Source organism: Pelophylax lessonae, assembly GCF_965119305.1.
Source record: "Pelophylax lessonae genome assembly, chromosome: 2".
Taxonomy (NCBI): Eukaryota; Metazoa; Chordata; class Amphibia; order Anura; family Ranidae; genus Pelophylax; species Pelophylax lessonae.
The window spans coordinates 589,074,351-589,097,797 of NC_138769.1; the positions used below are offsets into that span (position 1 = coordinate 589,074,351).

General features: G+C 42.4%; 1 protein-coding gene across 1 annotated transcript in view; it reads right to left on the bottom strand.

The window, feature by feature from the left end:
- LOC309545249 (E3 ubiquitin-protein ligase TRIM39-like) overlaps nt 1–23,189 on the bottom strand; it is a gene marked incomplete at its 5' end in the record, with an annotated part of 49,620 nt that extends 26,431 nt beyond the window's left edge. Inside the window, 5 exons of the mRNA XM_082244386.1 lie at nt 1,995–2,017; nt 12,695–12,913; nt 13,332–13,427; nt 16,677–17,098; nt 23,072–23,189. Coding sequence (XP_082100512.1) covers nt 1,995–2,017; nt 12,695–12,913; nt 13,332–13,427; nt 16,677–17,098; nt 23,072–23,189 — 878 coding nt within the window. The remainder of the gene's footprint in view (nt 1–1,994; nt 2,018–12,694; nt 12,914–13,331; nt 13,428–16,676; nt 17,099–23,071) is intronic.
- Between the last annotated feature and the right edge of the window lie 258 nt (nt 23,190–23,447).

Below are 23,447 nucleotides of genomic sequence, written 5' to 3' on the forward strand. Positions count from 1 at the left end.
GAAGAGTCGACTAAAACTAAGCTGACAAAATAAACAGCCAGTAAGAAAAAACTGACATTTTCAAAGAAAATCAAAGAAAAAAAGATTAGATATGCTGAGACTGTAGCCCCAACACAGGGAAGCCTAACTACTCCTGACGCTAGGCAGAAAGAAACTGAGTTGGGAGTGGTCACTGCAGGGGGGTATTGACCTAGTGGGACAGCCCCCATGGGTGTGTATATGCAAATGCCTTTGTTCTTTTTGACTAAGTCTTATGCCTAACTACTCCTGCGGAGCGGAAGTCAATACCCCAATAGTGATGACTTAGAGGCGGCGGCGACTGTCGGAGGACGCAAGAGAAACATACATTATGTATTATGTGTGTGTGTGTGTGTGTTTGGGGGTTCTAAGTAATTTTTTAGCAAAAACTGGATTTTTGTAAGAACTTACCGTAAAATCCTTTTCTCTGAAGTCCATTGACAGGCGCAGCTCTTATGCTTCTTATACCATTGGGTTATGCTGCCCCCTACAGGAGTAGTACTAGGCAGGAAAAAAACTGTTTACCACTACTATGGGGGCTGTCCCTATAGGCATAACCCCACACATCCTGCTCCAGCATACCAGTTTTGTTGCAAGCAGTGAGAAGATGACACAAACCATCCCCATATCAGAGGGGCGGGTGCTGCGTCTGTCAATGGACTTCAGAGAAAAAGGATTTTACAGTAAATGCTTACAAAAATCCAGTTTTCTCTATCGTCCATTGACAGACGCAGCTCCTATGCTTCTTATACCATTGGGACGTCCCAAAGCAGTGTAGGCATGAGGGGTGGGGAAAACACAAACCAAATAGTTAACGTAAACTCCAAATGCTAAACGTAGCCAATTGGGTAACATGAAGCTCAACCAGGAACAACAGGAGCTCACTCATGAAAGAAAAAAACTCTTAAAGAGAAACAAACTAGTCTCTTTTAAACAGCAACCTCCAAAGGATGCATTCGAAGATGCCAACAAATCTACCTTGTAGAATTTTGTAAAAGTGTGTACAGACGACCAAGTCGCCACCTTACAAACTTGCACTACTGAGGCCTGATGGCGAAAAGCCCAAGAGGCACTCAGCGCCCTAGTAGAATGCGCCTTCACAGGGAAAGGAGGAACCTGACCCTTCAAAGAACAAGCCTGAACAACTGTCTGCCTAATCCATATGGATATAGTCGCACCAGACGCAGCCAAAACGTTAAGAGATCCCTCAGTAAGGACAAAAAGAGCATCTGATTTCCTAAAAGACTAAGTGACCGTCAGGTAAACCCTGATCGCCCGAACCACATCCAGAGTGCAAAACAATTTCCTTGGGATGCTTAGGACAGAGTGAAGGCAACACAACGTCTTAATTTAGATGGAAATCAGACACCACCTTAGGGAGAAAAGACGGATTATGTCGGAGTACCACTTTATCTCTGTGGACCACCAAATAGGACGAACGACAAGACAGCCCTGCCAACTCAGGGCAGAATTACTTGCCACCAGAAAAGCAACCTTCGGAGATAAAGAAAGCAGAGAAATCTCCCTAATGTTCTCAAAAGGATGTTTTTGAAGAACAGACAAAACCAGATTGAGATCCCATGGTGGCCACGGGGATCTCTCCGGGGGAACCAGATGATGCACCCCCTGAATAAAAGTGCGAATCAAGGCATTAGCAGCCAACGGACATTGGAAGTAAATAGCCAAAGCCGACACTTGCCCATTGATAGTGCCCAAGGCCATCCGCTGCTCAACCCCCTTTTGTAAAAAGGCCAAAACCCTAGCTATAGAAAACAAGCGAGGGTGCAACTTCAGCGATTCACACCACGAAATGTACAGGTATGGCATACACATATTTATATTGGGCTAAGCTGAAACAATGTAACTATGCAATAAAATTAACATCTGGAATCCAGCTTTATGCTGTTGTTACATTTTCTAAATGTAAAAAAATTAACTAAGTTAAAGAAAAATAAAAAAAGGGAAGAGAAGTTTACCTGGCTGAAGAAGCTTTCAATTCCTAGAAGAGATAAAGAAAGAAAACGGCTTAAAATCAAGGAAGTACAAACTACTTTATCCAAAACTGAATTAAAAAAGGTTTTAGGTATACTTTTCAACACACTAGAACACAAAAGCAGGTGAGACACTAACTCTGAACCTGCAGTTAGGCAAGATTGTTGCAGCTCACACAGTGAATGCAGCTCCATCCCTTCTGCAACCCAAGACTGCAAAAGGTCAAGAGAAACCTAAAAACAATTAAAAAATAAATGTATATAGAAAAACTATAAAAATACCTCCTCATAGAACCACGAACACATAAGGAATATACACAAATGATGAAGAATGTCTTAAAAATGAACCAAAAATAAATAAAATGAATAAAGTATTTATAGCAGCCTAAAAACAGCAAGTATTTAACCGGTTGCCGACCGCCGCACGACTATATACTGCGGCGGTCAGCCCCGGCCAGGCAGAGTGACGTATGGATACGTCACTCGCCTGTCACTGACTTGAGAGCCAATTGCGGGCGGGCGCGCGCCCACCGAGGCGTGCGCCCGCCGCGGCTCGTTCACAGACAAGTCAGTGCGCGTGACCGGCGGACTCGATGTCCGCCGGTCACACTACGATCGCTCCGGAGAAGGGAGAAAGGCGGAGCGGCTTATGTAAACAAGCCGCCCGTCATTCTCCCTGGTGTAAAAATGAAGATCAGACGGTTCTAATATGTAGGACCGTTGATCTTTGTTTTTACACCAATAGCCATGTCCCTATACAGTTAGAATCACGCCCCTAGGACGCACTTAACCCCTCCCTCTCCAATAAAGTTAACCCCTTCCCTGCCAGTGTCATTTTGGCAGTAACAGTGCATATGTATAGCACTGATTACTGCAGTAATGTCACTGGTAACCCCAAAAGTGTCAAAAATGTCAGTCAAGGGTCCGATCTGTCCGCCGCAATGTCGCAGTACCGAAAAAAAAAAAAAAAAAAAAAAAAAAAAAAAAAAAAAATCGCAGAACGCCGCCATTACTCGTTAAAAAAAAAAAAACCACCAAAAATGACAAAAATCTTTCCCTTTGTTAGTAAACGCGATAACTTTTGCGCAAACCAATCAAAATACGCTTTTTGCGATTTTTTTTACCAAACATATGTAGCATAAAACAAATTGGCCGAAAATGTTAAAAAATTTTGATTTTTACATTTTTTGGGGGGGGAATTTCATATAAAAATGTGAAAAATATTGTTATTTTTGCAAAATTGACGCTCTTTTTTTGTTTATAGCGCATGATCAAAAAAATCGCACAGGTGATCAAATACCACCAAAAGAAAGCTCTGTTTGTGGGAAAAAAAGGACGTCAAATTCGTTTAGGTACAAGGTCGCACAACCACGCAATTGTCCGTTAAAGTCACGCAGTAAAAAAAAAAAAAAAAATCGCAAAAAACCCCCTGGTCTTTTAGCAGCCAAATCCTCCGGGGCTTAAGTGGTTAAGAGATAAAACATTCATGTATGTGAAGTGCTTTGATTACAGTACAAGTGAGGTTTACCTGTTTATTGTTTGTACTGTTGCTCATTTATGTATATCTTCTTTAGACACCTGAATCATGCCTACTCCTGATGAAGTGAAATTTTTCAAACGCGTTGAGTTCAACACAGGCAATTCCATCAATTACAAGCTGCTATTATACCCTGTTTTCATGACCTTATTAAAGTTTTATTTTACCTATTTGTATGTACCAAGATAATATCGCATTACTTTGTACCTTTGTCTTAGACCATGCGTATTTACCCATGTTTCACTCATGTATACCCCATTACCATGGGTTACATGTTTTAATTGAGCATTTTGGTTTTACCATTACCTGGTCTATTGACGGTCAATAAATACACGATTTTAATATTATCCTTCTGGTCCCTCTCATTATGTATTCTTTTCTATTCCTTGGCTGGCCACACCTCATAAAGTCCCAATCTTGCTTTTAATTTTTTTGCTCTACTGCATTAGGGATGGAGACTCTGTTGGTCTCATTTAACCACTTAAGCCCCGGAAGATTTTACCCCCATTCCGACCAGGGGGTATTTTGCGATTCGGCACTGCGTGACTTTAACGGACAATTGCGCGGTCGTGCGACGCTGTACCTAAACGAATTTGGCGTCCTTTTTTTCCCACAAACAGAGCTTTCTTTTGGTGGTATTTGATCACCTGTGCGATTTTTTGATCACGCGCTATAAACAAAAAAAGAGCGTCAATTTTGCAAAAATAGCAATATTTTTCACATTTTTTTATATGAAATTCCCCAAAAAAAAAAAAATTTAAAAATCAAAATTTTTTTACTTTTTCGGCCAATTTGTTTTATGCTACCTATGTTTGGTAAAAAAAAAAAAAAAATCGCAAAAAGCGTATTTTGATTGGTTTGCGCAAAAGTTATCGCGTTTACTAACAAAGGGAAAGATTTCTGTCATTTTTGTTGTTTTTTTTTTAACGTGTAATGGCGGCGATCTGCGATTTTTTTTGCGGTACTGCGACATTGGGGCGGACAGATCGGACCCTTGACTGACATTTTTGACACTTTTGGGGTTACCAGTGACATTTCTACAGTAATCAGTGCTATATATATGCACTGTTACTGTAAAAATACACTGGTAGTGAAGGGGTTAACTTTATTTGGGAGGGAGGGGCTGTGTGTATCCCTAGGGGCGTGCTTTCTACTGTGATTGGCTGGGGCTTGAGCTGTATGGACACTGATCAACGAATCTACATACTAGATCCGAGTGATCAGTATCCTAACAGCAAGGAGAATGACAGGCAGCTTGTTTACACAGGCTGCCTGACATTCTCCCTCTCCCCCGCCGATCGCGAGTGACCGGCGGACATCGGGTCCGCCGGTCACACGCGCGGGGGGGTTCGTGACCACGCGGGGGCGCGCGCTCGCTCCCTAGACCCTCACAAGCTAGTGACGTAGCCCTACGTCACTTTGCCTGTGAGGGGCTGACTGCCGACGTAGATCGGCGTTAGGCAGTCGGCAAGTGGTTAAAGTCCCAATTCCTTTTCCCCCCATATTCATATCTTCATTGACCTTTGGGATTTCCCAAAGCAGTGTCATGAGGGGTGGGCACACAGCAAATTCCACAAAATAAATAGCCAACCATGTATCAAGAAGTCCAGCAAGAAAAAAAAAACAAAAACACCCTCAAGAGGCCACAGCCTCTATAAACAGCCTGCAAAAACTTTACGGCCAAAAGCAGCATCCGCAGATGCCTGGACATCCAACTTGTAAAATTTGGTGATCATTTGCACAGGTGACCAGGTAGTCGCCTTGCACACCTGAACCACCAATGCCTGGTGATGGAAGGCCCAGTAGGCACTCAGTACCCTTGTAAAAAGCGTATTGACAGGGAAATGAGGGACCTGACCCTTAATGGAATAGGCCTGCACCACTGTCTGCCTGATCCATCTGAAAATAGTCGCAGCACACACAGCATACCCCTTACGGGCTCCATCCGTAAGTACAAATAAGGAATCTACGAATCGTCTCAGTCACCGCCAGGTACACCCTGATGGCACGAACCACATCCAAGAAATGTAAGCCAATCTCTTTTGGATGTCTTGGCTTAGGACACAGCGAAGGCAACACAATGTCCTCATTTAAATGGAAGCCAGAGACAATCTTAGGAAGGCATGAGGATGGACGGACGAGAACCACCTTGTCCCTGTGAACCACCAGGTAAGGCGACCGACAGGACAACGCAGCCAATTTAGAAACCCTGCATGACGAAGTAATGGCTATCAAGAAGGCCACCTTTTGTGAGACCGTCAACAAGGGAATCTCGCGAATATTCTCAAAAGGTGATTTTTGAAGAACAGAGAACACTAAATTAAGATCCCACGGAGGCACTGGGAACGTCACAGGAGGGGTCTCATGCAAACTCCTTGCACAAAAGTGTGAACCAAGGAGTTCGAGGCTTATGGGCGTTGGAAAAAAATTGCCAGAGCTGAAATCTGGACCTTAATAGTGCCCAGAGCCAAACACTTATCTACACCCCCTTGTAGAAATTCCAACAGACGTGATACCGAGAAGACATGGGGGGAGACACCCCGAGCCTCACACCAAGTAATACACGCCTTGCAAACCAGATGATAAATCTTCCGGGAAGTACATTTTCTTGCTCTTAACAGAGTAGGAATCACTGAATCCGACAATCCTCTAGCCTTCAGTACCTAGCATTCAATAGCCAGGCCATTAATCCAGCGACTGTAAAGCAGGATGGAAGATCGGTTCTGGAGACAACAGATCTTCTCTGAGAGGAAGCCGCCAAGGAACATCATAGTAAAACCAGTCTACATCCTACAAGCAACACAGAATATAGACAGTGACGCATATGGTAAAATACAGTGAATGCACCGGTGATCTAAATCATGAGAATGGAAACAAAATAAATCATAAAAAACAATAAAAGTCCATAATGCAGGTGACGAAATCATTCATAGAATGTCCCTGATGTATTCCAATCACCACACCGCGTGAATAAGAAGCACCGCTCCCTATAGGTAATACACTCACCCAGTGTTGGGGGTAACTAGTTACAAAGTAACTGATTACAGTAACTACATTACTTTTTTTGGTAACTAAGTAATGTAACTAGTTACAATACTAATATTGGTAACTATACTACTTTACTAGGCTATAGGAACGCGCTTTCCTGCGTTACCCAAGCCGTGCGATACAATCGTTATTTCGAAGAGTAGAGAGGGATGAAGTTTATGAGTTTTTGTTGCAATTTATGTTTTATTCTGTTTTTTCAGGTTTTGTTCTCATGTTTCCCAAAGCCTGTGTTTATACAATAAACTCTATGCAGAAAGTGTCATGTATCTTCTTCTACACGGTCAATTAAGAAAGAGGAAAGTAAAGTAATAAGTAGTGAAGTTACTTTTCAAATGCAGTAACTAGTAATCTCGTTACAATTTACAGAAGTAACTAGTTACATTTTTTGAGTAACTACCCCAACACTGAACTCACCAGACTCTGGCATTAAAGCGCGTAGTCAAATCAATGGAACAGGACCCTGTACAGGTGCAATCTCAACAAAGGATTTCTCCAACTCTTATGTATTTTATAGCGGTGGGTGAAAAATATATAAAGAAGACCATAGCGTGATATCGTAATAGAAAATGTATTAAATGCTAAAATCTTCATATAAAACACTCACATTTCATGTAGATAAAATAGGCAGAACTCGTAAGTATGAGACGCTAAATAGATCCTGGAAGCAGAGTATACCGATAAGGCAACCTTCGTGTCTCTACTTCTCGTCTCCGAGCTCAGTCTCTGGGTTCCGCATACGTCACTTCCGGTTACGGACATGTAGTAAACAAAAAAGTGTGTATACTCTGTGTTGCTTGTAGGATGTAGACTGGTTTTACTATAGTGTTTTTTAATTTTTAGTGGCAGCCATTTTTATATTTTAGACATTCATTGTATCCAATTTTTTACACATAATTTATATGTTGTGAGTGCTGAGGCGCAGTGGTGGGTTCCATTCTTGGGCACCTGGCAGTTGGATCTGTTCTTTTTCCGCCAAGGAACATCTGTGACTAGTCTCACTAACTCCACCTACTAAGATCAACGTGGCCAGTCGGGTGCCACCAGGATCACTAGGATCCCTTCTACCTCGATCCTGCGCAGGAGTCTTGGCAGGAGCTGTAACGGGGGGGGGGAGGCATAAATTACATGATACTGACCCCAGGGGGCCACCTGAGCGTCTGCCAAGGGGTCTCAAGATCTCGCTGCAAACCTCTGAACCTTCCTTTTGAGGTGAGAAGCCAGTAGGTCCACATCGGGAGTCCCCCATCAGGGGCACAGTTGATGAAACACCTCCGGATGTAGGGACTTTTCGCCTGGACTCAGAGCCTGCCAGCTGAGGTAGTCCGCCTGCCAATTTTCCACCCCTGGAATGTGCACAGCAGAGAGGGCTGGAACATGTCATTCTGCCAATCTCAGAATGCCAGCCACTTCTTTGGCCGCAAGGGCACTTTCGTGTCTCCTTGATGATTGACATATGCCACGGCCGTGGAGTTGTCCGATTGAATACTTACCGGACACCCCTGTAGACGATCTGTCCACTGGGACAGACAAAGTCTGATTGCTTGGATTTCCAGGATGTTGATTGGCAGAATGGACTCCTCCCGTGTCCAAACCCCCTGGGCCGAGTGCATGCCCAAGGTACCTCCTCCCCGGACAAACTGGCTTCCATTGAGATCACCGTCCAGTATAGCAGAAGGAAGGATTTTTCCAGACGAGGCCCCGGGGAGTGGAGCCACCATAGCAAGGCGCCCCTTGTACCCCAGGTCAATCCAATCAGATTGTCCAGGGATCCAGGATTCTTGTCCCATTTTGCCAGGATCTTCTTCTGCAGAGGTCTGGTGTGAAACTAAGCAAACTGAACCACCTCGAAAGTGGAAACCATCAGCACCAGCACTTGACCACTGGTTGGACAATAGAAGCTGAAGGGCATGCTGCAACTTTTGCATCTTCTCCTCTGGAAGAAACACTGGAGCCGAGATTGAATCCAGAGTCAGTCCCAGATAATCCAGCCTGTTGGACACAGTCAGAGCTGACTTCTGAAAATTTAGTGTCCAGCCGAACTCTTGTAAGGTTCACACGGTGATGTCCAGATCATTCTATAAAACAGAACGCAACCCTGCTCACAGCAGAAGATCGTCCAGATACCCCAGTACCGCCATTCCCCTCTGTGAGTAAGGCAAGCACCGGGGTCAACACCTTCATGAACACTGATGTGAGACCAAAGGGTAACGCCACGAATTGATAATGTTCTAATCCCACCGTTGATGCCCGCCATATATTGGGATATAGAGATAGGCGTTCTTGATGTCGATGGAGGCCAAAAAATTCCCTTGATGACAGGAAGCCAGTACTGTGCGGATGGACTCTGTAACAGATTCCCCAAAACTTGGACCAAGTATTTCTGTCTGAGGTCTCCAGACTCTCACGTGATGCAGTGACCTGGCCCCTCAATTCCCCCCAAACATTAGCCTAAGCTCAATGAAGGGTAAAACAAAAGGACCCTTTATTCCAAAACTCACTTTCAATATACACAGTTTTAGGTGCTTGATTACATCATGCAAATGTATTGTATACAGAACATAATTAACATACCTGGCCATCTGGACAGACACAGGTGAATGAGACTGCAACATTATCATAATTAATTTAACAAACCCAAAACATAGCGAATACGCATTCCTAGAAGTGTGAACACACATCACCTCTAAACAAATGAAAGCAGAAGACATAGGCTCTCAGACTGCCCGTCTCCATTTTCAAACACACCTTATTATAACTTAAGTGTCAATTCACATCCCCCCACAGTATACCATAGCTCAGTCTTATGTCATTAGCATCTGTTTAGTCTCACATGGTGTGAAGTCCATTGTTGTAATATGCAGCTTAGGCCCAAAGTCTGCGTCGCTTGGGGCGACAGGGATTTGAATTCAAAGTAACAGTACTCCAAGGGTCCCACAGCATACACCCCCAACCAGAGCCGCGCTCCCCTACAAGCCAGGGCCGTAGTCCGTGGGCAGGAGGCTGGCCTCCACACTCCTCCAGTAACCCGTGACGAACGTCCCAGCAAATGGGCGTTCGTCAGAGACTCAATCTTGAATTTTTGAACCGTCACAAAGCGGTTCAAGGCCTTGTTGAAGTCTAAAACTGGACAAACCTTACTCTCCTTCCTGGGGACAGTGAAAAGGTTTGAATAAAAACCCTGAAAGCGTTCTAATTCTGGAACTGGTACAATGACCCCCTGCGATAGCAAATCTTGTACCGCCCCCATGAGGCCCTGCAACTGATCCGGGGACAGGTGCAGGTTGGAAGGGAAGAACCGGAGGCAAGGACTGAAACTCGATCTTGTAACCGAATCGGACCAATTCCTGAACCTATTTGTCTTTTAATGGAGGTGGTCCAAGGATCCGGAAAGAAGCGAAAAAGTCCTCCCTTCAGGCAGAAGAGGACTTGTCTGTGGGACCAGAGGGATCAGTTTGTTTTTGACTTACCAACCCCAGGTCTCTTGGAACATGGAAGCCCCCCCGAGAGCGCTCGGGAGGGTTTGGAGCCTTTGTCCTGTATACGACGAAAGGGTTGCTTGTGGGCTGAGAACTCCGGACTACGTTTGCGCCTGAGGCTCTCTGCACTTTGTGCTCTGTGAAAGCAGTGTGCTTTTTCCACCAGTGAGACCTTTAATGATCTCTTCCATTGAAGCTCCAAACAGACGATCCCCCACAAAAGGAAGATCAGTCAGCACCTTTTTGGAAGCTTGGTCCGCAGACCAACATTTTAACCAAATCAAGCGGCGGAGGGTCATCGCAGTCACAAACACCCTGCAGGCCAACGGCCGCATCCAGGGAGGTATCACAGATATACTGCAACCCCTGTATCAACTGGTCCGTCAATTCTGCCAGCTCAGGGGGATGTTGACCCCCTTCCAAATCCTGGCGCAGGATTCTAGCCCATTCCGTTAAAGTCTGAGAGACCAAGCTAATAGCGAACACCGGCCTCAATATTGAACCGTTCACAGTGAAAAGATGGTGGACCAGGGCCTTAGCCTTCCTGTCTGCAGGGTCTTTAAAGGACAGAGCATCCTCCACCGGTAACAAGGTGGCCTTATTCTGCCTGGAAGCCTGTGAATCTACCACCAGCGGAACCGTCAGTTTCTTCAAGAGGGACTCCTCAAGGGGTACCTCCGAGCAAAACGCTTAGGTATGCCAACCATGCGTTTCGGGGAACTCCACTAACTAGTGACAATCTCGTCAAAATAGGCAGGAAACGGAAACACCTTAATCGCCTTGGATGGTCTGCGGGTACCGAACTGCACCAGCGCAGCGCCAGCTGTGTTTTTCATCTTTAGAGTTTCATGCACAGATACTATTAGTGCCTCCACAAGTGCCTTTTCTTGCACGGAAGACGTGGAAGCAGGCTCATCCTCACTATCAGAACCCTCCAATTGAGTGGGCGCTGACCCCGTAGGGTTGTTGGCGTCCGCGGCGGCCAAGTCAGGCTCAGAATCTGAGGACACACAGAAGGGCAGGTGAGGGCGGAGGGCGCTTCTTTCCCGGTCTTTTCTGCAGGGCCAAATCCACTTTTGATACCAGCGACTGCAGGACCGCTATCATGGCCGCCAGGGCTGACATTGATTCCAAGGGTCCCACAGCCTCTGGGAGTGGGTCTGGTGGGGACACTCGCTCTGAATGTTCTATTGAGCAACCTGGGACCACTAGATTTGCAAAAAATGTTTGCACAAAAATGGCTGTAAAATGACCCACCACTTTAATTGTGGCAATACTGGTCCCAGCTACCGCTACAGCAGGAAGGGGCCGCATACACCCCCGCAGACTCACCACACTGCACAGAGGCCCTTATTAGAAATGGAGTTCAAGAGGGGTCGGGAGGCCAAAGGAGGGGACCGACCACCTCAGAATGGGCCCGCTTCCACCCAAAGTTTCCCAAAGAAGAAAAAAAAGGGGGAACAAACTACTCACCACACCTTTGGAGACCATGCAGGCACAACTCCAGGCAGAACACTTCCCCCATCTTGGAATGGGGGGGGGGGAATCTGCAGGCCAGGGGTGCGCTGCGACTCAGGCCACGACCTGAACGTGTCCGTCCTTGTTCCACTCGCCGCCCAGGCCTTGTCCAGTGGCTCGCTTGCCAGACTGGGGGGACCGTAAGGATCTAGACTATCCAATGCGTCACCCAGTTCGGCAGTTGATTGTAGAAGGAAAAAAACAAAAATAAAGAAAAAAAATTCCATTTAAATTTAGAAAAAAAGGCTAGGACCAAAGATACCAGCAAGAATCTAGATCCTTACTCCTGACTAGGCAGAAAAAAAAAACTGAGGTCCTAAAGCAGGAAGTGGGAGTATACCCCCTGGGACTGCCCATAGGCATAGTCAAAGCCTTGTTAACTTTTGGTAATCCTTTTTCCGCCTAGTGTCCTACTCCGAGGAAGAGCAGCCTAACCGAACAGTCAATAAAGATTATGAAGCGGTGTCCGTCAATGAACGAAAGAGAAAGTGCTGTAAATTAGGAATGCATCCAGAAACAGAAGTGTTAATAGTTTATATCAATCAACAAAATGGAAAGCAAATGAACAGAAGAGTCCTCAATGCTGAGAAATACATGTAGATACTTATCCTCCATGCCATCAGGGAAGCGTGTGACTGGCCCCAAATGTATTCTGCAGCAGGACAACTATCCCAAAAACACAGCGAATGCCATTAAAAAAGGGGCTAGGGGCTCCAGGCCCCCCCCCCCCCAAACAAAAAAATAAATAAAAAAGTCAGCAGCTACAAATACTGTAGCTGCTGACTTTTAATATTAGGGAACTTACCTGTCCAGGTATAATAATTAAATCAAGGTATAACAAAACAATTAAAATATATATTTTTGAAAACATTCTTACTTTACAGCATTTCTTCAAACCTGCCTAAACCTTTTACACACTACTGTACTGGGTTCATCCTTTGCCAATTCTCCTGTATCAATATTATTCCCACAATAAGAAAGAGATCACTCAGCTCTTATATGGTGTGGCTGGACTATTATATATATATATATATATATATATATATACACACATATACATATACATACATACATATACATATATCAGAATACCCAACATTTCTCACCTGGCAAAAAGCACCAGAATTTTTTTCAAGGTCATTTATTGTTTTCTGAGTGGATAACAGCTGTGCATTTAGCCTGGAAATTCTGTCTTTATGTTTCTTCAAAACAGTTTCCTGCATGTTTTCCAAGCGACGGGTAATGTGTTTCTCTTGATCAGTCAAAAGTTGTCGTAGTGCTTCAAATTCTGAAGCTACCATTTTGCGTTTCTGCAGAATTTCATCCTAGAAGGAAGAATAAAAGCTACAAATTTAAAGTCAGTAACATTTCCATAGGTTTCCTAAATGACTGTCTATCTAAACCCTACAGACAAAATAAAAAAATTTAATTTTACAACTGTGAATTTTAAGTTGATAGTGTGAATCAAATTTGGTCAATATTTAGCATACTTAACATCAGCCACAAATAACTTATTAGTAAAATAATGTTCCTAGCTAATATTCTCTCATCACATCACAATACAATACAATTAAAAATAGTAAAATTAACCCTTTAACATCAGACTTGAAAAAAAAAAAAAAAAAAAGAATATTCATACTAATGTAAAAGATAAAGGCCAACCTATACAAATTCCGACAAAAAAAAAGTGTATTTTTGTTGGAGCCAAGTACTAATACTCTAAGACTATTACAGATTACACACCTGAAGTTTAAAAGCCGTTTCTTCTTCTTCATCTTTGATTTTTGTTATATCTGCAACTTTACTCCTTAATGCTTTCAGACGTTCCTGAACATCAAGCTGTATTGGAAAATAGATTTAAAAAATTATTATTATTATTATTATTATTATTATTATTAAAGACAGAAAAGATTCAACATTCCTGCTGAACTAGAGAAAAAAATCCACCTAAACTGATATTTCAGTTTGCTGGCTGCTAGAATCTTTAACACACCAGCAAAAAACAAGCCACTGAACAGATCTGGGGGGAGCAGCACGCAGAAGGTTTTTTACCTTCATGCATAGAATGTATGAACGCAAAAAACCTTTATGGGCCATACACACTATAAGATTTTCTGAAGACTTTTTCCTTTAGACTTACCAAAACCATATAATATGAGGTCAAACCTAAACACTTTCAATTTGTATGCAATCTGGCAGGCCCTTGCACTACATAGAAAAGGTAAATCTGAAGGAAATCTAACCACAAAAGTTGGATAGTGTGTATCCAGCTTTAGCCTTTACAACCACTTAAAAGTGGAGTTCCACTCAACAGTGGAACGTCTGCTTTAAGGCCCTCCTGACCCCCTGGACATGCCACATTTGGCATGTCACTTTTTTGGGGGGGGGTGCGAATACCCAGATTTGACAGGTACCTGCTTCCACTTCTGCTCGGGCCACCTAGGCGGCTCGAGCAGAAGTTCTCCTCTCCCCTAGCTTGCTGACTCGGATCACTTGTTTCCTGTATGGCCACCCAATATAAAGATGGACTAATAGGGAGGAGGAAGGAACTGGTTGAAAATTTACATGACAGAATGACCCAGGATTCTGCTGTGCTGAAAAGGGCAACCAATGTGTTGTAATTCACAAAAATCTGATAAACTGCACAGTTAAGGGACACACGATAAGAAAATCGTAAGCAAAATTTCATCCAACAAATGACCTGCTGATTTTCCGATCGTTAGTATTGGACTTTTGACAGCCGATCACAAATTTTCGTACGACAAAAACTGGATGTGCAGGTTAGAACATTATTATCGTAGGTGAACACAACGTCCGATTTTCGTTTAATCACTACAGTTTTCGGCAAAAAATAAAAATAAATCGTATGAGCAAGGCTACGCATGCTCGGAAATGAAAGAATGCATACAAAACAATTCAACAGGTTACATCACTTCTGAAGTTGAATTCTGTCATAAGAGAATTTTCATATGAAAGTAACCTCTTCACTTTCCATACAAGCATGCAACAAAAAACGGACGAAAATTAATCCAATAATCTGATCGAGTGTGTGAGGCTTTAGGCTGGTGACACATTCACTTCCTTGTCCTGAAATCCGGCTTCCTAGGTCAACTCTCTACATTCAGTTTAAATATTGCAGCATTTATTACCACCATCAACCCCATCCAAAAAACGGGTGATCAATAGCAACTTTGCTAATGCTTCTCTTTAAAGTTACATGGAAGATGATAACCCATCAATATCAGAATCAGTGATTTTTACAAAAGCCTGTTCTGAAGAACAGTATCAAATCGGACCTGCAGTTTTCCATAGCCCTGACAGCTATGGTAAAATTATTTTATCCCTTTAACACTACAAGTACATAAATATAACTGTCGATGTGCCAGAAATATAGTGTGGACCTACCTTCTTCCTATTTGACATGACAACACAGTGTATTTTTGACACTGAATGCCAAAGCACTTGGCATTATCAGTGCCTACTTGATTTCTGATGCACTACAAAGAACACAAGCCTCTACCCATCTCCATATCCCTTGCACAGAAAGTTATCAGCTCACAAGATTTCAGTTAAAGTCTACAGGTATTTTTGGCACTCATAAAAACAGATATAAAACATGAGAAGCTCCGAGTACAATTTCGGCATCTGCCATGATAAAACAACTCCCAATGAAAATGGCCGAAGATCAGTACCCAGAAGAAGCCTGACCAAAATTGTCAGTAGTGGGGGAGCCCTGGGACACCACAGCACTGAAGTTGAGGTGAGCATATTTCCCCTTTAAAGTGGTTGTAAACCTTTGACATTAAATATGAACAAAGCGTATCCCTCTATAGTGTGTACTTGTCTCAATCAAGAGCACTAAGTGACATTTCCTTTCCTTTCTATACAAGTCACAATTTTTCCTGACACTAAAACATAAAAAGGTAACAGGGGAGGGGGCTCCAGCATGCAGCCTGTGATGGACAGCCTCAGTTCTGTTCCTGTGTGAAGGGGGTTGTGTCCCTTCCCTTCAATTAGCTCCCAGAGTTCTTCTCTTTGAGATCCGCAGAGTGTCATTTCAGCTCCCCTCCTGGGCTTTCTGAGAGCTCAGACAAGCTATACAAATTCTGGATTTTTGAACTGCTTTAGGCTCCATTCACACCTGAGCGTATTGTTTTCAGGCGTTTTTTTTTTGGCTTTTTTCAGGCGTTTTTAGCAGGTGTTTGAAGGCAGGCATTTTGCTTCAGGGGACAAAACGCTCATATGTGAACAGGGGGCCATTGAAATTAATAGGAGTTTGCTTGTTGGGCGTTTTGATTAGGGATAGACCGTATGTTTTTTTTCTGTGCCGATGCCGATAACGATATTTTGGTCACAACATATTGGTATCAGCCGATATTTTGTACAGTTAAAGTTTTGAAAAATAAAGACAAGACAATTTTTGACACAAATCTGGTACTGAACATGTTAATTTTGTTTAATGCTTAATGGCTGGCTTGCTGGCACCCTGTGGTGGGTGGCTGGCTGGCACCCTGTGGTGGGTGGTTGGCTGACTGGTACTGATTAATACTTCAATGTTTCTCTTCTACCTCGGTTTCTCTCCCTCACTCAGCTAATGTGACCCCAGTGCTGAAGGAAAGGGGCATGGGAGGGGCAAACAAAGATGCTGTGGAGGCACAGGACACCCTCTTTATTAACCGATGACATCATGGTTGTTAGGACACTGGCCGTTAGAAGGTTATAATGGTGCACAATGAAAACATGTGGCTTTATGTAATGAATAGGCAGGCTTGATGCACCCACTGACTTGTATGCAGTTATTTTCAATTTCTAGGTATTTTGCCAAGGCACCCCTGAAGACACCTGAGAACACCCTGGTTGAAAAAGGCTGTCCTAGAACATGTGACAGGACACACAGATATCGCAGTTTACAGAATGTTTATAAAAGTAACTTGGTAGACAAGGGGTTAAACACTTTTTTTTTTTTTAAAGAACATTGAGCTTCATCAGTGCTGCATAAACTTATGCTGAATCTTTACTGATGAAAAAAGTCAAGTTTAAAATTCTACACATTCTATAGAATTTATTTTTGGTTATAATGTACTTCACCTTAAATTCAGTGTTTGTTTCCTCTACTGGCAATACAACATGGCTCCTGTGATCCACAGACTCCCTGCAGATCACACAAATCTCTTCTGCATCAACTTGGCAATACAATTTTAATGGCTCCTGGTGTTTTTTACAACGCTTTATACATTCCTCTTTCTCTTTAGTAAAAAGCAGACGGTTAGAAATGTCCACTACGTTCTCCAGAAGACGGTTGGGTCTCAAAAATTTCCACTTGGATGTCTTTCGACACTGAGGGCAAGGAAAATTCGTCCGAATACCTCTCCATGTTTGGACGATGCAGGCTCTACAAAAGCAGTGACCACATTCTATAGAAACTGGGTCTTTAAAATGATCCAGGCATATAGCACAGGTGACTTCATCCTGCAAATCCTTAACAGGGTTGTGATTTGCAAGAGCCATCCCTGTTGGTTCAAAATAAATAAAAACAACTATCAACATTTATCAAGATTTATTAAGGTAATTCCATTTTACAATGACAAGACTTTGTCTTACGTGGGCAAAACAAGTTTTACCTTCAAAAGCAGTAAGAGGTTCACCTTGATCTCCTATCCAGCATATCCTGCTGCAATGGAAAAAGCTACCCTGGAAATTATAACTTACACTGGGCTATGGACCTTGTGCAAGCTAGTGCTTGGCCCAGTGCTGACAAAGAGTGATTCACTTGCCTTTAGGGCTGAAACAACTAATCCATTAATTAACAACTAATCGATTATAAAAATAGTTGTCAACTATTTTCGTAATAGATTAATCAGTCAGCCGATAAGTTGTCCTGAATATTGAATGCATTGTTTGTTTACATAGCAGAAAATACAGTGCAACGCACATACAGCTCAGTACACCTTCCATTCAGAACTTGAGAACTTGTGAATGTGTGAGGAGCAATGCCTCATGGGAAATTTAGTCCTGGGCAAGAGAAAGAACCAAGTGATTCTAAAGGCAGAGGTTTTTCTACCTTGCTATAGGGACACTCTACACAGTACTATACTTTGCTTTTTCCTATAGAGGCACTTTGAAGGCAGGAGGAGGCAGAAGTGTCGTGGGGGGGGGGGGGGGGTCAGAAGAGGAGAATCAGTGCTGCTCTTTGCAAAATCATTACACAGAGAGGGTAAGTATGACAAGATTATTGTTAAAAATAAAAACGTCTGCAATCACTTTAAGGGCTCTGTGCAGGGAAGATTAGCATCTGAACCCAGGGAAGGTGGAGGCCGATAGACTAGAGGTGATATAAGGCATTAAAATTGCATTTAAAGCAAAAATTTACTAGTATTGTGCATTATATTTAAAATTATTATATCCATGAAAAAAAAAAAAAAAAAAAAGTCTCAACTTTTAGTACTACTTTAATATAAAAATGTTACCCCCCCCCCCCCCTTCATATAGCTTCATGTCTGACTCCCAGGTAAAATATCCTGCATACCCGACTTCTGGGCATATTTTTCTATATACATACACATGATACAAGATATAATACTTCACTGTTTCACAGTAGAAATTATATTACAGTAGCGATATCTGCTGTTTTTTTTTTACTATAAAAGGGTATTTTTTTTTTTTTTTTAACCCCATCATGACAGGTGATAAAAAAAAGCATGCTGCTGCTACTAAATGTCTTCAGGTGCCCATACATATATTGTATTTTCGTACAAAAATATTTGCATCTATATTTGTACAAATATTATTTGTATATTCGTTGAATGGACGAGTATTTTTTGAAAATTCCACTTGCTTTTAACATTCAATTTTAAAATGAATATACCTTCTGCGCAAAAACAACATACACTATTTTAAGATTAGTTTGATCGAGAAGTTTTCTATTCTGCTCCTTCAAATTTTCCTGTCACTGTGGTTACCAACGAACACCGCATAGACCCCACTAATGGTTAGAAAAATCGGATGAATATTTTAAAAAATTTTCTAAAAAAATGTAGTTTGTCCAACATAAGTGACAGCAGGCGCAGGGAGCTTGTATCAATACCTGCCTATTAATAAGGGAGTCTATCATGAATATTATATACCAATCTGGTCTGAAAATTTGCAAAACAGTGTTTTAGGTCTTTTAAAAATATTGATCTCGGAGTCTGATATGTAACACATTTAATCCTCCAATAATACATATATCTGTCTCAGAGTGGATTAAATATCCAACTATATAGCTGGATATTTATATTTACCACTGCATATAGATATTCAAGAATATGAACTAAATTATACACCAACTTTTTTTTTTTTTTGAGGTTTTTATCCGATTAGTCGATTAATCGAAACAATAATCGGCCAACTAATCAATTATGAAAATAATCCTTAGTTGCAGCCCTACTTGCCTTGCCAATGCCATACCTGGTAATACAGATATTTACAGCACAGAGGTATGGCAATGGATTACACAAAAAAAAAAAAAATAGATAACCATGTGGTGTTGGTGGGGGTGAAGTTAAGCAAACTCGGTTCTTTGCCCTGCACAATTACATGATTATCAAACCTTTGCCAAGGTCTTAAATTGTAGTCCACGTTTTTTTCTACTAAATTCCCCGAATCTCGAGAGCACATGGCCCCAAATTAGGACTATGAAGCAGAGGGGCGGGGCGGGCAGAGCTGCTATGTGTGACTGAGAACAAAGCATTTCTCCAGTCAGAGCCCTGGGAGTATAGTGATAGCTACACTAAACTAAAGAGATAAGTCCACAAGGTTGTATGCACTGCATTGGAACTGCCATTTCATTCAAAATGTAACAAATTCCTGGAGCTCAGCTTTAAAGTGGAAATAAAGGTAAAACTTGTTTCTTTTTTATATTTTTTTTATAGTGGTTAAAACCCCTGTCAATTTTTTTTTTGCCCTCTGTGTCCCATTGTAAAGATTTACCTTCACTTCCTGTCTCATAACCAAAACAGGAAGTGAGAGGAAATCCCTGGTTGTCACCAGATCTAGTTTCTGCAGTGGAAGATTTCCCCTCCATTAGGCTCCATTCCCTCCCACATGAGTGTTTTTTTTTTTTTTTTTTTTAGTGGAATGGAACCATTCATTTGAATGGGCTTCCCTCTACTCCAACAAAATCTTGACACAGAGCTAGGAGCATTTGACATTGTGACTGTATCACTTATGTCGCTCGACAATCGCTGCAAAATTGCACCGTGCTTGGGGTGCCAATAAGAAATTATAGCATCGCAAATGCGCCCTACGTCATGCCACGATTGTGGAATCGCAGGAAGAATTTTGGTGATTCAAAAGGCCTAGGTGTGAATGGAGCCTTACTGCTCTGGTGATTACCCAAAATTCTGGATTTTCTTTCACTTTCAAAGATAATGGTAAACAGGACAAATCGACAGGGTGAATCTCCCTAACAGGGGCACAAAAAGGGAAAAAAACCTGACAGATGTTCTAACCCCACTCCATGTATCCAAGACTAACAAAAAAAAAAAAAAACGTTTTAGTTAAAGCGATAGTAAACTTTTTGGGGGAAAAAAAAAAAAAAAAAAAAATCTCCCTGCAAGGCAATACCATAATGTGCTGGTATATGTGCAAATTAGCATATCATGAAAGTCTTACCTTGAAACACAGCCTTCCAGCAGTGCGCTGTCACCACTGCAGCTGGTTGAATGGCCTGTGGGAGTCTCGGCTATGGCACACATCTCTGAAGGAACTATGCCGTTCCTTCACATCGTAAACGCCAGTGACGTCAACAGCTGCTGCTCGCAGCTGTAGGTAAAAATCAAAATGTGCATTTTTCTACCGCTTTAGGCCTCTTGTACATGATACTCCTGTTTGAGCATCTACTTTTTCAGACGTAATTTAACCACTTAAGCCCCGGAAGATTTTACCCCCTTCCTGACCAGGGGGTTTTTTGCGATTTTTTACTGCGTGACTTTAACGGACAATTGCGCGGTCATGCGAAGCTGTACCTAAACAAGTTTCACTGCCTTTTTTTCCCCACAAACAGAGCTTTCTTTTGGTGGTATTTGATCACCTGTGCGATTTTTTGATCATGCGCTATAAAAAAAAAAAAAAGAGCGTAATTTTTGCAAAAATAATATTTTTCACTTTTTTTTTATATGAAATTCCCCCCCAAAAAAATGTAAAAATTTAATTTTTTAACATTTTCGGCCAAATTGTTTTACGCTACATATGTTTGGTAAAAAAAAAACAAAAACGCAAAAAGCGTATTTTGATTGGTTTGCGCAAAAGTTATTGCGTTTACTAACTAAGGGAAAGATTTTTGTCATTTTTGGTGTTTTTTTTTTTTAACGAGTAATGGCGGCGATCTGCGATTTTTTTTGCGGTACTGCGACATTGCGGCGGACAGATCGGACCCTTGACTGACATTTTTGACACTTTTGGGGTTACCAGTGACATTACTGCAGTAATCAGTGCTATACATATGCACTGTTACTGCAAAAATGACACTGGCAGGGAAGGGGTTAACTGTATTGGACAGGGAGGGGTTAAGTGTGTCCTAGGGGCGTGATTCTTACTGTAGTGGGACAGGTCTCCTAGTGTAAAAACAAAGATCAACGGTTCTACATAGTAGAACCGTCTGATCTTCATTTTTACACAGGGGAGAATGACAGGCGGCTTGTTTACATAAGCCGCTCTGTCTTTCTCCCGATGTACCGGCAATCGTAGTGTGACCGGCGGACATCGGGTCCGCCGGTCACACGCCCGCACTCCTCTGTGAACGAGCCGAGGCGGGCGCGCGCTCGCTCGCTATTGGCTCTAAAAGGAGTGACAGGCGAGCGACGTAGATCTATGTCACTCTGCCTGGCCGGGGCTGACTGCCGCAGTAAATATACTGTGAGCAGTCGGCAACCGGTTAAGGCATTTATTTTTGAACGTTTTTTTGCTTATTTGTGCAATTTCACATGCAGTCACGAACTTCCAAGCACACCTATTTTCGCATTTTTCTTTTTTTTTTTTTTTTTTTATTACTGAAGAATTGTTTATACGCCTGTGTGCATAGACACATTACAAATAATGGGCTGAATTTTAGCTCAGTAAAAAAAAAAAAAAAGGACTATTTACGTCGGCAGTCAGCCCCTCACAGGCAGAGCGACATAGGGCTACTTCACTAGCCTGTAAGGGTTTTGGGAGTGAGAGCGCGCGCCGCCGGATGCGCGCTCCCGCTCCTTCACGGACACCCCCCCCCCGTGCATATGCCCTACGGACCCGATGTCCGCCGGGCACTCGCGATTGTCCGTTACACCGGAAGAAAGGCAGGCGGCTAGTGTAAACAAAGCCGCCTGTCAGTTCTCCCTGTGTAAGAATGGTGATCAAACGGTTCTACTATGTAGGACCGTTGATCTCTGTTCTTACACATCAAGCCACAGCCAATCACAGTTAGAAACACGCCCCTAGGACACACTTAACCCCTCCCTCCCCAATACAGTTAACTCCTTCACTGCCAGTGTCATTTTTACAGTAACAGTGCATATGTATAGCACTGATTACTGCAGTAATGTCACTGGTAACCCCAAAAGTGTAAAAAATGTCAGTCAAGGGTCCGATCTGTCCGCCCCAATGTCGCAGTCCCGCAAAAAAAAAAATTAAAAAAAAATAAAAAAAAAAAAAAAAATCGCAGATCGCCGCCATTACGCGTTAAAAAAAAAAAAAACAACAACAAAAATGACAAAAATCTTTCCCTTTGTTAGTAAACGCAATAACTTTTGCGCAAACCAATCAAAATACGCTTTTTGCGATTTTTTTTACCAAACATATGGTAAAAAAAAAAAATTGGCCGAAAATGTTAAAAAAAATTTTGATTTTTACATTTTTTGGGGGGAATTTCATATTAAAAAAAAATGTGAAAAATATTGTTATTTTTGCAAAATTGACGCTATTTTTTGGTTTATAGCGCATGATCAAAAAATCGCACAGGTGATCAAATACCACTAAAAGAAAGCTCTGTTTGTGGGAAAAAAGGGACGCCAAAAAGGGACGCCAAATTTGTTTATGTACAGCATCGCACGACCGCGCAATTGTCCGTTAAAGTCACGCAGTGCCGAATCGCAAAATAGGCCCTGGTCAGGAAGGGGGTAAAATCTTCCGGGGCTTAAGTGGTTAAGCTTTCCACATGTTCTTAGAAAACTCAGAGAGTGGGAATTCTGAAATGCCATTTACATGTACTGACAACTCATGGTCACTTTGGACAGTCTATTCTGTAATACCAGGTTCATTTTAATGCTGGCTTTAATATTTCAAAGCGACCCCTTGGCTTGATAGATTTTAATAAAACAGTGACAAATTGAGGAAAGGAAAAACACAATTACAACTAGTGTTGCATCTCCTAAACTGTGATAAAACAAAGCAACAGAGACAGCATATGGACTCACAGCACTAGCAGCCGCCCGAACAGCACGATCCGAAGGCAGCAAAACAAATCTCACCCGGAAGTTGGAAGCAGCACACTGCATTCCCCTCACGCCCCGCTCCGCCAATCAGCGTCCTACTCACATGCGGCCAATGAGCAAAACAAACCTCACCCGGAAGTTGGAAGCTCCCCATACGGCCACTGACCACGCCTCTTTCACGAATCTTAGGTTTAACCAATTCGTTTACTGCCTTTTCCTTTCACACACGTTAAAATGCTTATTTTTCTCCTCGGTGTGGAAAGTATTGTGACAAACCAAGAAATACAATTTCACAATTAAAATATTATCAACCACTTCCGCTCTGGAAGATTTACCCACCTTCCTGACAAGGCCATTTATTGGTATACAGCACTGTGTAATTTGAAATGACAATTGCACGGCCGTGACGCAG